Source organism: Spodoptera frugiperda, chromosome 25 (assembly GCF_023101765.2).
Source record: "Spodoptera frugiperda isolate SF20-4 chromosome 25, AGI-APGP_CSIRO_Sfru_2.0, whole genome shotgun sequence".
In the NCBI taxonomy this organism is placed as follows: Eukaryota; Metazoa; Arthropoda; class Insecta; order Lepidoptera; family Noctuidae; genus Spodoptera; species Spodoptera frugiperda.
In genome coordinates, this window is record NC_064236.1 from 9450049 (window position 1) to 9466441 (window position 16393).

A 16393-nucleotide genomic window follows, 5' to 3' on the forward strand; every position below is an offset into this window, starting at 1 on the left:
ACTGCAATCACATCGCCAATGGAACCTATCAAATTGATTACAACGGGAAGGTGAGAGCTGTCTTCTATTTTTATTGCTTTCAGAAAAACTTATTAAACCGTGAAATGAAAGTGGCGGACCACGTCGAAAAGAAAACATAAAGTAACTGTATCACCGCAACATTAGGTACTAAGCAGATACTTCGAACCGGCATAGTCACAACGATTTAAATAAGATCATATAAAATGGTTTCACGTTCAAAAAAGCCTGTTCCAATTCAAGATTTTTATTATTAAGGAAGCTAATCTTATTTCGTGCATAGCTACATGGAGGTAAGTATGGTGATGATCGCCGTGTTGACCCCAACTTTAAATTAATGTTTAGGTATATACCTATGCATAACCTATACAATACAATACAGTAGGGTTGAAGACGGGGTATGAAAATTAAAAATCAACTTAGCCCGTCAATTAGGTAATGAAAAATATTGGACACGTATTTTATTATTATGTGGTATAAGAAAATTAAGAAAACAATACTTACTAAGTTACTACCTACATAACGTCATTGCGTCTCGTCTACGTATAAAATATTTCTAAATGTGACGTCACGCGATATTTCAAAAACAATATATCGTATTGTAGAATGTATTTGTGTTTAATGTTTTTTTAATAATCTACAAGACGTACATTAAAATAAAAATAAGTCGGTCTAAATATAAGGCCGTATAGGTGATACTCGTATGTTTTTAAATTGTTTGGTTATTTTTTTAGTTTCATTTCTTATTTACTGATTTAATCGTACGATCGAATCTCTTTTTTAGTTAAGGGAAGAGAAGACGCAGTTTGCTAAACATTAAGAATGTCGGTGTATCGTAAGTGACCCGGTTGTGGCCACTTTAAGAATTTTGTCGACTTTGAGGCTTTCTTAACTTATAGTTTTAGTTATCACGAACATATTTCTTGTAAAAAGTCATTTAACATGTATTAACCTTGCCTAAGAAAACCCTTTTTTTAAAGAACGTCCAATAGAAAAATAACTGTATAAGAAAGAAAAAAAAAGGGAGTTTGTGCCATTTTTGGCCAGATTCGTGCCATTTGTGGCCACGGTCGTGTGCCAGTTCTGGCCATCAAAAAATACAATAAAAGTAATCAAAATTTATTTATTAAATTTGACATTTTACAAACAATGGTTTTTATTTAGAAAATATGAAATAATATTACTTCACTTGAATTTAACTTACAAATAAGAATATCAACATTTATATGACGTTGGTAAAAGCTGCAAAGTAAACTGACCTCCCCTTTGTGTGAAGGCAATTTATTGCATCTCTGAAAATGAAAAATATGTATTTGTTGATATGTAAAGCCAAGGAAAAAAAGCCACGATAAAATAAAGGGGAAGAAGTCGGGTGTCTATGTACATTAGTTTTGGCCAGCCATGTGGCCAAAGATGGAGAAATTCATAATTTTGTCTCCATTAGTGGCCACCTTCTAATAACCGCACTTCAGAAACATATGGCGACAAAATAACTTTAGTTTCACTTAGACAATAAGCAAAGATTTAAAAAATAAAAACCAAATCCTCACCCGCTCGCCTTAGCTTTTTTGTTAAGATCTTAACAATTTCACCCTCAACTAAAAAGAATGACTTGTTGCATCGAAGTGAAGTTTGACACATCAAAGCTGCCAACGGTATCAGTGTCTCCAATATTCAATATTTTAAATACTGTATAAAATATACATAACAGAGTAATTTATTTGTCCATGCCTTAGTTATAAATATTTGAAGGTCCAAATGGCCACAAAGGGGTCGGTGGCCACAACCGGGTCACTTGCCCTACTTAGATTATTGTAGATAGATTAGTAACTTTGGTAAGCAGTAGTTAAACATACCTAAGTATTTGTATTTGTTTTCAGTAAATGGAACTGAATGTACATTGTACACTATAGACTGTAGGTAGTAGGTACACTTTGGAACGAGCGCCTAGCTTCACTGACAGACAGACTGACGGACAATTCAATTTGACGTTTCAAAAGTGCCTTATTTAGGATTAATTGAAATAAATGCTTTGACTTTGACTTTGACTTAGTAGTACCTACCTATATTTTTTAAGGGGGAAAATCATCCAATTAAGTAATTGACAAAAGAGAGTATCAAACTCTTAGTGCCGCACTCAGAGACATTTAATGATTACTTAAACTATTCCTTAGTAGCGATTTTGTATCGAAAACAATTGCTAAGGACTAGGTTAAGTAACCATTAAATGACTCTGAGTACGGCAGTTACTGACTAAAAACTACCCTTTATCTACGCCTTCTACTCCTGCTCTTCGAGCCATAGCCAAGTGGTTCCTTGGCTATGGCTAGCAGGTTTGCTAGGTAACCACAGCTCCAGGAGAAGAAGCTACCTACAGTATATAGGTACGTCTTTTGTTACAGTTGTAAATCACCCAATGACTTATGACATCTTCCGCTTAGGGTGAGGCGAGAAGGGTCTTACTGACTAGAAACCACCCCGTTCCTACTACTGCTTCGAGCTGGCCTGGAACCCGGTGGCTCCACTTACGTCTTACCTTGATTCCGGGATCGGTAAATTGCTAAAGAATACCTTGTTCTTAATCTTGTATATCAGTTGAAATCGTGGATTGGAGACACGTAGGTACAACTATCTACCTACTTCGTTACATTACTGTAAATCGTGCCGAAGTGTCCATTTTTTGACGCTTAGTGGTTGTATCAAAGTTAAAATTTGACCAAAAAAGAAGCGGAACAATGAAGTGAAAGTTAACTGTACTGGAATAGCGTCTCGCTTCACTTGCATCAAGTAACAGATCATGTTTAAATAATATAATAGAATCACAACATTTTAAGAAATTGTTTGATCTTTACTTTGTAGGTCTATGAACTTACCTATTCCATTCGAAACTTGAAATAATATTGATAGACATTTTGATGACATTTTGATGGAACCTTCCGTTCCGAGTAACAGCGCAATCAGAGTAATTAATATATGTAATGGATATAGGTAAGTTTTGAACTAAAAATATCTAAAAAAAGGAATAAAAACTAACTTAAAACTAAAATAAAGAAAAAAATAAAACTAAAAATTCTCGTTAGGCGTCGAAGTACTCGTCCGCATCGCTGTCACTGGGGAACGTTCTCAGAAGACTGGCCGCATTGCCACTCAACATTTTTGAACTGAATCTCAATAAAACTATCTAATGTGTTATTAATGTTTGTTTTGTTTATTTCTTCGGCCAGAAGGTTAATAAGGCCAAACTTTCGGCAATGTTTTTTGATGACGGTGAAGAGGAGGGTTCTTTTGACGCCTAAATCGTTTTAGTTTCCTTAATCTTTATCCTTTTATATTTGAATTTTAGCTGTTTACAGATTTGGGGTTTAATTAGGTTATTAATTTCTATTGTAAATAAGAAAATCTTTTATAAGTAGGTACAAAAAAAAATCGCTGACTTTGGTCAAAAAGCCTAAAGTGGAACTGGGCTGGTCACATGTTGGACGATTGGTGGGCAAAACTCTCGAGTGGAGCCCACTCAACGTCAATAGACGTCGTGACAGGCCCAGTAGAAGATGACGGGATGAACTCGATGCTTATGAAAAGGATTGGCCACAAGTTCTGCACAGAGAGGAGTGGAAGGAGGGTAGGTAGGCCTTTGCCCTGCAGTGGGACCACCACGGCTAAAATATAAATGAAAAATAAAACAATTGGATCGAATTGTTTTTTTCTGAAATTAGTAGTATACCTAGGGTTATGTTGTCTTTGTAATTTTCTCACATTATAATAGGTACTTAGGTAGTCTTACTGGCCTAAAATATTATAAAGATTTGGACTATGTTTTGTACATGTCTATTGTCTATTACTTGTCCTTTAGCACGTTTTTTCACATTTGCACTAGATGAAAAAAATGCCGTTATAATATTAAGTAAACGCGACCTAACAGCATCAAATTACGCCTTACATAGCGAAATAGCAACAAATTATCTGAAGCAAATTGCTTTTATATGTGTTTAGTTCCTATGTTATATACTTATACACTTGGGAGTAAAGAATCGGAGCGCTTTTTCTTTTTCATTTCTTGATTAATGTTTTCTGATAGATGTATTTTATAAATTGGTTGGTATGTCGTATGAAAGTCAATTTTAAAATGTTGTTACAAATCGAACAACTTTTAACAGGTTATAGACGGTTCTTTAAAATGATAAAAACGCTAGTGGTTTTTTTTTGCTCCCCAGTGTACTGTACGATATTGATTTCTAAATGTACGCCTTTCATAGAGTAGGTACTTACAATCCCGGTCCAGGTCAGTCCGCGTAGATTTGCGAATATGATATAGGTACTTACTAATACTAGCCTTTGTCAGTGGATTCACACGCGTTAATGATACATAAGTAGGTATGTTAAAACCTTCCTCTTGAATAACTCAATCTATGGAAAAAACGTCATCAAAATCCGTTGCGTAGTTTAAAAGACAGCATACATAAAGTACAGAACGTGTTAAGCGATTTTGTTTTATACAATTTACAGCCGGTGTAATATTGTCAGTTTCATACAAACTTTCATCCCCTATTCATATACTTTCCAGGCGGATGCCTAGTTGCCTACGTCATAATGTCTACCTGCATACCAAATTTCAGCCTGATCCGTCCAGTGGTTTGGGTTGTGCATTGATAGGTCACTATGTAAGTCCTTGAGGTAGATATAATAAGAAGATAAATAGATTTATTGTTTAAGTAGGTATACAAATGAAATTGGTGAATATTATTTCTTACGTGTAGATTTTCATCCCTTTATACTTACGTCTTTAAAACTATTAATTGTTATCGCCCTATTTATTTAAACAGTACCTGACATAATAAATTGTGGTAAGCAGCACATTAGCTAGCACATATAAAGCTTCGGTGGAGTAGTAAATTGAAATCCAATTTACGCAAATGAGATTAAAGATAGGAGCACGGTACTGTTTGCGGCTCATACCAGTCGTGGGAGTACGCGGTGGTGTCACTGTTTCTTAGTTGTGCACAGCGGAAACCATGCCGAAGGAAGACCCGGAGACCACAGCCCTGAAGAAGGAGCTAACTGACTTGATCGCCAAAGTTAAGGTATTGGTTTCTAATGGTAAATAAATAGTGGTATAAACAAAATATTCGGTTTCGAGTACTTACTTATACATTTTGTAATCATATTCTATTTTGGAAAGATTGTTATTATAAAGTTAAAGTTTATTTGCAGGCTGAACAAGAAAAATTAGCTGACGCAAAACTTGCTGAAAAATGCGGGGACCTAGGGGATGTGAGCAAGATAAGGTTTGTGACGAAAAAAGTTCTGAAAGGACATATCAATAAGGTCAATTCGGTGCACTACAGCGGCGACTCGAGGTGAGTTTAATTCAAAAATATGTTTCAAACTCCTATAATAAGATAACACAATTTTATTAGCTGGGTGTACTTTATTTCTTCATTTAAGTTCAATTAATTCCTCAAAAATATATAAGTTGTCGGTAAAAATTGCCTGTAATTATTATGACTTTATTTTAGGTAAGTATTATTTTATATTTAACGCTATTTTCTCCAATTTACAAAATGTTTCGTCTCGTTCTGGAGCTAAGCGAAAACATAAATATACGCCGCGATTGTATCCCTCGGCTTGCTATGGGAAACTTTGACGCATAGTCGCATTTATAGTGTTTCTCCGAAAATATACGCATATAGACGTGAGTTACTCGTCGGTTAGTATTCTTGTACTAGGTTAACACGATTCTCAGTCAGTTGCAGGAACGATCATTAAATTTTTAAAGTGACTTTAAATATTAATGAAGCTTTAAAGTGTTGCACAAAGAAGTATTTCTATCTCATTTTAATGCCGGATTAACTTTAATTAAAGAAACGTCAAATCGGGACTTTAGCCTATTTTTTACGTTGCACAAAACGTCATTAGCGCTAAAGGAGCATTAAATTGACAGTTTGGGGTTATAATTTTTAATGCCTAGTCAAACATCCATTAAACTTGTTATTAAACTCTCAATTCTTTTGTAAATAGTGCTAGTAATATTTTTTTACTTTATTACAGTATTATTTATAATGTCCCTTTCAAGCCTATCATCTTTATTCGCTACTTCCACGACGACGTCGTGTACCAGATAGGATAAATTTATTTGAAAAACATGACGGAGAAGAGTTTCGTGTGAGATACAGGATTTCTAAAGCTTTACGCATTTGCGAGATACTCAATTTAGAAACTGAAACTCGAAGAAATAAAGCTATTGATGGCCTCACATAGTTATTGATACTAGTGGCCGCCTAGTGGTCGAAATTCGACCATATACGATTTAATTTACAATACCATTTAACATACGTTCAAGGATAATTTTTATTTAACGAATTGCTATTCGTTTTGTAAAATTCAAATGAATATATTCCGGCGCATCATGAATAACCAAACCTCTTCATTATATTAACCTCCTTCAATGAGAAACCTCTTTTCATATGAGACATAAGAAAAAGAATATCATCGCAATGTCTGTCAATTTGACGTTTTGTCAAATACGATAGGGGAAGGTGGGGGAATTAGGAACACTTAACTTAAAAGGCAAAAAACAGTATTTTCTCTTAAAAAAGGAATCAACTTTTATTAAAACTTAAAAACATTATTTATCTGTCTGCTTATAACGGAAAAAATATTTTTTCATTTCATGACACATATCACATATTATATATTAAATCACATATTATTATCATATATTAAATCACACACGTAACTTTTGCTGGTCTCTCTGGAAGTACATTGCACATGTGCCCAAAGCTTTATCGTGGTCATGTGAATCTGATATTTGAACTGATGGTGTCTGGTTCAGTCTGGCTGCATCAACGTCTCGCCTCATCTAAAAAAAATTGTAAGTATTGTAATAAAAATATAAAAACAAATTGTAAATATGAACGTTCCCAATTACCCGCCACCCACCGTTCCTAATTACCGGCAGTCGATAATTTGAATAAAAATGGTCGCGACCTTCGATAGCATTAAAAGTGAATCCTATAGGATTCACGTAAAATTTTAAAACGGATTATCCATGAAATAAACTTACGAAATATGGTGTCATTGTACTCAAAAATATGACATTTGCATCTAATGTATGAAAACACAAAATTTATAACAAAAATGCAATAAAAACATTTTTACTCACCGTGTCAAGATGCGTGCATCCTCCAGTTTCCACTGTCGCTTGCGCACTTAGGGGCAGGGGAAGCATACCTCGAATGGCCGCGAGACGGGATACGGGGAGGGGAAGTGGGACTTATCAACGTGTTCCCAATTACCCGCCGTTCTCAATTACCCTACCTTCCCCTACTATGCATGGTAGTGTGTGTAATGTTTTATTTATTGATTTATTTATTTATTGATTATGAATGTACTTTATAAGCATTATTTATGAAAAATATTAGCGTTCTGCACTTCTCCTACACATAAACTATAAGTGTACCAAATTTTATGCTCTTACGTCCGCGCAATTTTCGTCATATAGATGTTTGTGATTCTTCGCTACTGGATCTACCGAAGATCAGCTTCCTGCCAAACATAGGCCTTCCTTAGGTATTTCCATATCATGCTCGGAGAATAGGTGTATTAATAGATGTATATACCTTGTTCTTTATAGAGACTGGGTAAATGCTAAAGAAGTGTTAACTATTAAGTAGTTATTTTTAAGAATAAATAAAACGACTTATCTTGTTTTAAATTAATTTATTTTATTATATATTTATTTTACTAAAATACCAAGCCTCTGTGGGTGCAATATTATACCATTCTTTGGTTAATTCTTTGCTTAAAAAGTTAGTAAAAGGGCGATGCATACTGCCTGAACCAGCCTGTGTTGCATCAGATACCATGGTTAATGAATAATACTGAAAATTCTTTCTACAAAAGGAAAACTCGAGACGAGTCCAATTCTCAATTAATCACAACAATAACAAACACCTGGAAGCCACGTTAATTCTTCTCTCTTACAAACGCTGTTACGATACCAATGAAAGATAATTCAACACCACATTAAAGCAATTAATAATATTTTTATCGTAAAAAAATAGGATTTTTCCTAAATACAGAGATGACAGAAATGCTCATGATGACATTATTGACAACTAGGGCTGGTCAATGGTCATCTAGGATTTTATTTCCGCGAACCAAAAAGGTTGATACCTATTTTAAATCGGAACACATAATTGAATCGGTTCAGGGAATTAGAAGAAAATTAGATATTTATATGTATTTCACTATTAAGACACTACAAAATACATTAAATAGTAGCTAATTAAAATAACACATATGCCTAATCTATTAAATATAGAGATATTTAATCAAATACAAAATATAGATAGGTATTACGTAAAAAATGTGATTAGCTCTGGAAAAACTCATAACTAAGTCTTAGTTTACAAGTAACTAAGTAGTAACAAATGGTATTGTATTGATTTTTATAGCGTCCTTTAACTACATGAAATAAATCGAGTCACGATCGATAAATCGTTATTTTAAAAAATCGGTTTCTTTCGAAGCGGGATTCGCATCCTTCCATCCTTAATGACAATTTGCATTCAATCAGTTCCACAGAGTATACAAATACTACGTAATCAGTTCATTCAAAATATGTGTTTTAACTTGCAACACTTTTTAATGTCATCTTTAGTTAAACAGTCAGTTGCAGAAAACTGTCTTTAAAATCGACATTAGTTAATCCGTCATTATCGCTAATATTCCATTAAATTTAAAGACGTTGCACAAAACTGTTGCGGGTCCCTTTAATGGGACTTTAACTAAAGACGACATTAAAAAGTGTTGCAATTTAAAACACATATTTTGAATGAACTGATTACGTAGTATTTGTATACTCTGTGGAACTGATTGAATGTAAATTGTCATTAAGGATGGAAGGATGCGAATCCCGCTTCGAAAGAAACCGATTTTTTAAAATAACGATTTATCGATCGTGACTCGATTTATTTCATGTAGTTAAAGGACACTATAAAAATCAATACAATACCATTTGTTACTACTTAGTTACTTGTAAACTAAGACTTAGTTATGAGTTTTTCCAGAGCTAATCACATTTTTTACGTAATACCTATATCTATATTTTGTATTTGATTAAATATCTCTATATTTAATAGATTAGGTATATGTGTTATTTTAATTAGCTACTATTAAATGTTTTTTGTAGTATCTTAATAGTGGAATACATATAAATATCAAATCTTATTCTAATTCACTGACCGATTCAATTATGTGTTCCGATTTAAAATAGGTATCAACCTTTTTGGTTCGCGGGAAGAAATTCCTAGATCGCCAGCCCTAGTTGTCAATATTGACATCATGAGCGTTTCTGTCATCTCTGTATTTAGGAAAAATCCAATTTTTTACGATAAAAATACATATTATCAATTGCTTTAATGTGGTGTTGAATTATCTTTCATTTTTATCGTAACAGCGTTTGTAAGAGAGAAGATTTAACGTAGCTTCCAGGTGTTTGTTATTGTTGTGATTAATTGAGAATTGGACTCGTCTCGAGTTTTCCTTTTGTAGAAAGAATTTTCAGCATTATTCATTAACCATGGTATCTGGTGCAATACAGGCTGGTTCAGGCAGTATGCATCGCCCTTGTACTAACTTTTTAAGCAAAGAATTAACCAAAGAATGGTATAATATTGCACCCACAGAGGAAGTACGAATTGCCCCCATGTAATGACGGTATGGTATTTTAGTAAAATAAATATCTAATAAAATAAATTAATTTAAAACAAGATTAGTCGTTTTATTTATTCTTAAAAATATACAAGGTATATACATCTATTAATACACCTATTCCCCTAGCATGATATGGAAATACCGAATGTTATTTCAAGATGCGAGAAGATTAAATGAAATTCATAACATTTCAGGAATTACAATTTATTTTTACAGAACTATTATAAACCAATAATCCGTCTCATCGACCAATATTCGAATTAATTATTTTCCGCCATTTTTAGGGTTCCGTAGCCAATGGCAAAAAACGGAACCCTTATAGATTCGTCATGTTTGTCTGTCTGTCTGTCCGTCCGTATGTCACAGCCATTTATTTCCGAAACTGTTGGGCCTACATAGTTGAAACTCTGTAGGTTGATGTATTTCGATAACCGCTATTCGAATTTTGAATAAAAATTATTAAATTTAAAAATTAAAGGGTTTTTACATCCATACATGGAACTGATTCAAAAAAATTTTTTTTCAGCTAACATACCCGTGATGGGTGTCTATGGATATGTCTTTTTTAAAGACATTACTTTATCCATCCAAAAGGTTCCCAAAACCATTTTTCGTCAAAATCAACCGTTTGAAAGTTAGACGCTTCCAAAGAGGAAAAATGAGTGCCCCCCCCCCCAACTTTTAAAATAAGAGAGTGAAAAAACAAAAAAAAATATATGGTGTAGATTTCAATAGAAACTAACAACGAAAATTGGTTTGAACGAGATATCAAAAACCGTAAATATAATTTTGTCGTTCATACAAACACTATGTAAAACCAAGTTATTTTGTAACTTTTATAATATGTCATCTACTTGCTGTTACGGAACCCTTCATGGGCGAGTCCGACTCGCACTTGGCCGGTTTTTAAATATATCATTTGACGTTCCATGTCAGCTAACATTTATTTTAAACAGTTTATGTAGTCTATGAAATGACGAAAAAGGTTTAATATGAAATGACGAAAAAGGTTTAATATATTTATTCCTATGAATAGTACTCAGTAATTAAATACTATTATATTATAATTACATCCTACATTATATCTGTCTGGTGTTGCTAGTGGTTGTTAACACTAAGGAAGGCCTATGTTTGGCAGGAAGCTGATCTTCGGCAGATCCAGTAGCGAAGAATCTCAAACATATCAATAACTATGTGAGGCCATCGATGGCTCTATTTCTTCGAGTTTGTTTGTAAATTGAGTATCTCGCAAATGTGTAAAGCTTTAGAAATCCTGTATCTCACACGAAACTCTTCTCTGTCATGTTTTTCAAATAAATTTATCCTATCTGGAATTACACGACGTCGTCGTGGAAGGAGCGGATAAAGATGAAAGGGACAAAATAATACTGTAATAAAGTAAAAAAATATTACTAGCACTATTTACAAAAGAATTCAGAGTTTAATAACAAGTTTAATGGATGTTTTACTAGGCATTAAAAATTATAACCCCAAACTGTCAATTTAATGCTCCTTTAGCGCTAATGACGTTTTGTGCAACGTAAAAAATAGGCTAAAGTCCCGATTTGACGTTTCTTTAATTAAAGTTAATCCGGCATTAAAATGAGATAGAAATACTTCTTTGTGCAACACTTTAAAGCTTCATTAATATTTAAAGTCACTTTAAAAATTTAATGATCGTTCCTGCAACTGACTGAAAGTCCCATTAAAGGGACCCGCAACAGTTTTGTGCAACGTCTTTAAATTTAATGGAATATTAGCGATAATGACGGATTAACTAATGTCGATTTTAAAGACAGTTTTCTGCAACTGACTGTCTGATGTTTTCGTTGGTGACATTTTCATGTTTTAGCAACTCTTTACTGTATCCCCAAATTGTCATTTTGAGTCTGGGTGTCATTTTCATATGAAATTGTATGTTAGACACAGAAGAAAAGGCTACAGAAAAGCAACGTTTTTCTTTTAAAAAAACATATGTACAAGCAGGAATAAAATGGAGGATATTGCTACACTTGCATACTCGTCACATTAGATATCTACACATCACATACTATTGTTGATTCTATTGCTATTAGGATGAGTCTTTTGCGAACCCCCTGACAAAATTCCGACTTATTTTCAAGCTATTATTAATATCGTTAGCTAATAATTACGTCGTCCTTTCGTCGTATACACTAGTCACTCAAAATATCATTGACACATCCAGGCCTAGTTTATGGTATTACGTTAGCAATACTATAAACGTAAAAGTGTAGCTATTTTATTCTGCAAAGATTAAGAAATATGCTACAGATATATTATATCTACCTACTATATTTCGAAGATACAACGTTTAGTTTGCGAGGATACTGATCGAACTGTCACGCACAGGCACTGCGTCACTGGTTCGCTCGACGGGAAACTGATCATTTGGGACACCTGGAGTGGCAACAAGGTGCAAGTGATACCACTGCGTTCAGCTTGGGTCATGAGCGTCGCTTTTGCCCCGTCTGGAAACTTTGTCGGTAAGGCACAACCGTATCAAAAAAGATTTAATACATTGGTATGCACGACCTAATTAGTGGCTGCCACATCGGTTGAGAAATGTTCCGATACTTTTTACCGAACCACCAATTTCTTTATTCTGTGGTGGCTACTATTTTGTTCAACGAGAGCTCATAAGTGTAATAAAGCTGCTGTGAACAGAGTAGATTCTGGGTTCGATTCCGATGTTCAAGAAAGTATATAAAAACATAATCTATCCTATGTATCTACAATATACTCTTCATGATCAGCGCATAATTTAAACAGTCACTCTGTAATTAGCCTATCATAAATATAGTAGTTTTGTGAATTTGCTTCCATACATTCATCTATAAACTAACTTTTCTATATCCACATTTAGACGTAGACCTCTTCCATTCTTCTCCGCTGTTGTTGGTCCTGGGCAAGTGTGGCACAACAAAAACTATACATGTCAGCTTTGTCCAGTTTGTCATCTCCCAGCGAATGCCTTTCGCACCCTTGCTCCGTATCACGCGCCTACAGCTAGAACCTGGGTGCGACGATGCGTTGGCAACTCAGTCATTTGAAGATTGAAACGAAAAAAACCTATAATCACCATGACAGCAACGACGAGTATGAAGGCCGGTGAAAACGGATTCTAATGCCTCCCACGGTTGTTTATTTTCTGCAGCCATACGCCTCTCCACGAGGTAATCACTCCAATAAGTGACCATTACTGAACAAATGCCTCTTGTCATAAAAAAGGGTTCGGTTTGGTTTGCATTAATGACCACGCTTGCTCAAGGTGGGTTGGTCAATTGGTCATAGTTGGTATATACGAGTATTCTACTGTCATCACCTATACTCTAGGCATTGCATAGGATCCAACGCCATTTTCTAAATGCTTAAAGATCTAGCAGCGCGGATTCGCTAACGTACGGTACCTATTAAATTCAAAAAAGTTACTTTATGTCTTTATTAGTCGCTTTTTGAAGTAAAAGCAAATACACACTTGACTTAGGGAGTTATTGATTGTGGAGTGGTATGTAAAAATAACGGTGCGGTTCTGCAGGTAATCTAAGATATCGATTTATGCTTTCCTTTGATCTTTAAGATAAGTGTGATACTGTCCTCTGAGGCTTTCACTGATAGTGATGATGATTATGATAATGCGTATTATGTTCCAGCATGCGGGGGAATGGACAATATGTGTACGGTGTACGATGTGAACAACCGCGACTCCACCGGTGCAGCGAAGATGGTGCGTGAGCTGGCCGGCTATGAAGGCTTCCTCAGCAGCTGCCGCTTCCTGGATGATACCCACATTCTTACCGGCTCCGGAGATATGAAGATGTAAAGTATTATTCTTCACTTATTTATATACTTTCTTCAGTAATTCAAAAATCAATGTAACCCTAGAATTACCTTTACTCATCTCGAAGTACCTACATAAGTATCTACTGTAATTACAGATGCGTTTGGGATTTGGAAGTCGGTAAGCGCGAGATGGAATTCGATGCCCACGCAGGTGACGTCGTCACTATTTCACTAGCACCAGGTGGGCAAATCCTTATTTATTTTTATTTTGTTTATTACATTAAACTAACGTATCATTGTGTCATGTTATTAAATTAGATGAAGCAATTAAACAGTTTATTGCTACTTATTCCAATCAATATTTTAAACTATATAGAAACTTTGTTACCTACTTCTTTAAATATGTGTTATTACTACCTTTAAAGAAGAAGACTGCTTGAAATTTTGCTTGCTTGTACATACATGGATGGAAAAGGACATACTTAACCTATTTCACACAAACGAAACAGTGAGTAATAATTAGTTGATAATAAAATTATTATTTGGAACAGACATGAAGACATATGTGACTGGTTCCGTTGACAAGACCTGCAAACTGTGGGACATTCGAGACGAGAAAGCGAAACAAACTTTCTTCGGCCATGATGCAGATGTCAACAGCGTGTGTGTGAGTACAAGGACCCAATTAATGTTATAATAGCTGTTGTGTAGAATAGGTTTAATTTAAATTAATAAGTATCATTTATACCGAAAATCAACCTACAGCAGCTTCATAATTGTGTGGATACTTATGCCATCAATGTATCGCCGCTGATGATGATGAGGATAATATTACTTATAATCTGTGCATATAATGTTCGCAGTACCACAACAGCGGGCACGCGTTCGCAACGGCATCGGAAGACAAGACAGCTCGGCTGTTTGATATTCGCAGTGACCAGCAGCTCGGACACTACACCCCGCCAGGCGCCAGCGGATTTACCAGCTGTGGTACATTTGTCTCTACTGCTATAATGCTGTTCCTTTCCTAGCCCTACTTCCAAGTTCATTTATCTCTGGTTCTTCTAGAAACGTAATGTTAACGGTAGACCACCTTTGACGGTTTAAAAAGTAAGACATCTTTACTTCTGTAGAAGAAACCTAGATAATTACAAACTATTTTTTTTACTTCTCTACTGACTTTGATGATTTTTCAGGCTTTTTTATTACTTACTATTGTAGGTAGGTATAGTAATTAGGAAAGGGCAAAAAGTTATTAACAAAAATAGGTACGCTCTCTCACGTGTCGGTACACAGAAATTACATAACAAAAATCTAATTTATAAATATGCAACAGACTTTTATAAGTAGGACTAAGAGATTCCTTATTAGGTTCATCAAAAGGTTATGAATAACATCATTATACGATTAGCAGAAGCGCTTAGGCGGGGTAAATTTAAAAAATATGAAGAAGCTTATCGTTGATTCATACCTATAGAAGGTAATTTCACAGTCAATGTATAAATAGGTAAAATAATTACAATCGCATAGGTGTATCGTGGCAAAGCATTAGAACACACTTAAGAAGCTAGGATAATTGTACAACACATGCTAATTACATAATTTAAAATATTTCATTATAGGGGCATTCGTATAAGAAAATTAACTAATACTTCTTCCACACAGAAGTTTACTTTGTGATACTTATAAGCCTGTAAACGAGCAAACGTATCACCTGTTGGTAAACAATCGCCGCCGCCCATGGACATCCGAAACACCAGAAGCGTTACAAGTGCGTTGCCGGCCTTTTAGGAGTAAGGAATTTAAGGGTTGTTAGGGCATCGGGGATTGGGAAGGGGTAATTGGGCTTCCGGTAACCTCACCTACACAACAAAACACAACGCAAGCGTTGTTTCACGTCGGTTTTCAGTGAGGCCGTGGTCAAGCCGGCCCACATTCGTTTTGAAAGCATGGCTCTCCCACACTTAAAAGTATAATTTATTTATATAAAAGTATATACATATTATAATTATTAAAATTGTGTAATGATAATGATACATTCTTGGTTATACCTTTTTTAAATAGACATCTGGGCTCCTAACCACCTACAAGGTTTTCAATCTCACAAGTTATTTCGAATAACAAGTACTCATAAATGTTAGTTTTTTTTAGTCATGATTTGTTGATAAATCTCCATACTCATTTCAGGTTTATCGCTTAGCGGCAGATACTTGCTCGCCGGCTCTGACGACAACGACGTGCATTCCTGGGACACCCTAAAAGTTAATCACACTGGTAATTATAAACTATTAGATACAATAAAAAGTAAATCGATAAATATCAAATTGCTAATTGTAAGGAGCAGACCCGATTTTATAATTATTTACTTACCATCTTGTATCAAAAGCCGTGTTTTACGTATAGATCATATCAGTACTTATATAAAATATATTCTCAAATCTCAAATATCTTTATTTCAGGCACTCTCCATGGCCACGAGAACCGTGTCACTTCCATCTCGATGTCGCCCAACGGAGTGGCACTGGCTAGTTGCTCCTGGGACAATTCCGTCAGAGTGTGGGGGTGAAACCTACCACCAATCACACCAACCACCTTAGGCTCCCCTTATATATCTCTTTTTTGAGTTGTGGAATCAAATTATCGTGGTTTTAGCATTTACACCCTATTTAATATGCTGCCATTTCCTTGCAATTAAAGCTTTACTATTATAACTTTGTTTTATTATGTCGTTGGATGATTAGTAAGGTAAGCAACTAATGAAAGAGTTTGCCCATACAAGACTCATCATGGATGAACAAAAGGCTACAAGAAGACAAAGCCACGTTAGGCGTACCGTTTTTCCCAACTCCAGTTCAGA

General features: G+C 34.9%; 1 protein-coding gene across 1 annotated transcript; it reads left to right on the plus strand.

The window, feature by feature from the left end:
- The first annotated feature begins 4938 nt into the window (after window positions 1-4938).
- LOC118267076 (guanine nucleotide-binding protein subunit beta-2) lies at window positions 4939-16247 on the plus strand. Its single transcript, XM_035580844.2, has 9 exons — window positions 4939-5099; window positions 5230-5375; window positions 12106-12239; window positions 13407-13572; window positions 13692-13777; window positions 14088-14203; window positions 14400-14526; window positions 15724-15810; window positions 15996-16247. The coding sequence occupies exons 1-9, from the start codon at window positions 5031-5033 to the stop codon at window positions 16100-16102; spliced, it is 1038 nt and encodes a 345-aa protein (XP_035436737.1). The 5' UTR covers window positions 4939-5030; the 3' UTR covers window positions 16103-16247.
- Window positions 16248-16393: the final 146 nt, after the last annotated feature.

Excerpts from the sequence above, each read along its gene's own strand:
- LOC118267076 (XM_035580844.2), top strand. The coding sequence starts at position 5,031 with ATGCCGAAGGAAGACCCGGAGACCACAGCCCTGAAGAAGGAGCTAACT. Across the intron at positions 12,240-13,406 it reads CCCGTCTGGAAACTTTGTCG|CATGCGGGGGAATGGACAAT; the intron begins GTAAGGCACAAC and ends ATTATGTTCCAG. Across the intron at positions 13,573-13,691 it reads GGCTCCGGAGATATGAAGAT|ATGCGTTTGGGATTTGGAAG; the intron begins GTAAAGTATTAT and ends CTGTAATTACAG.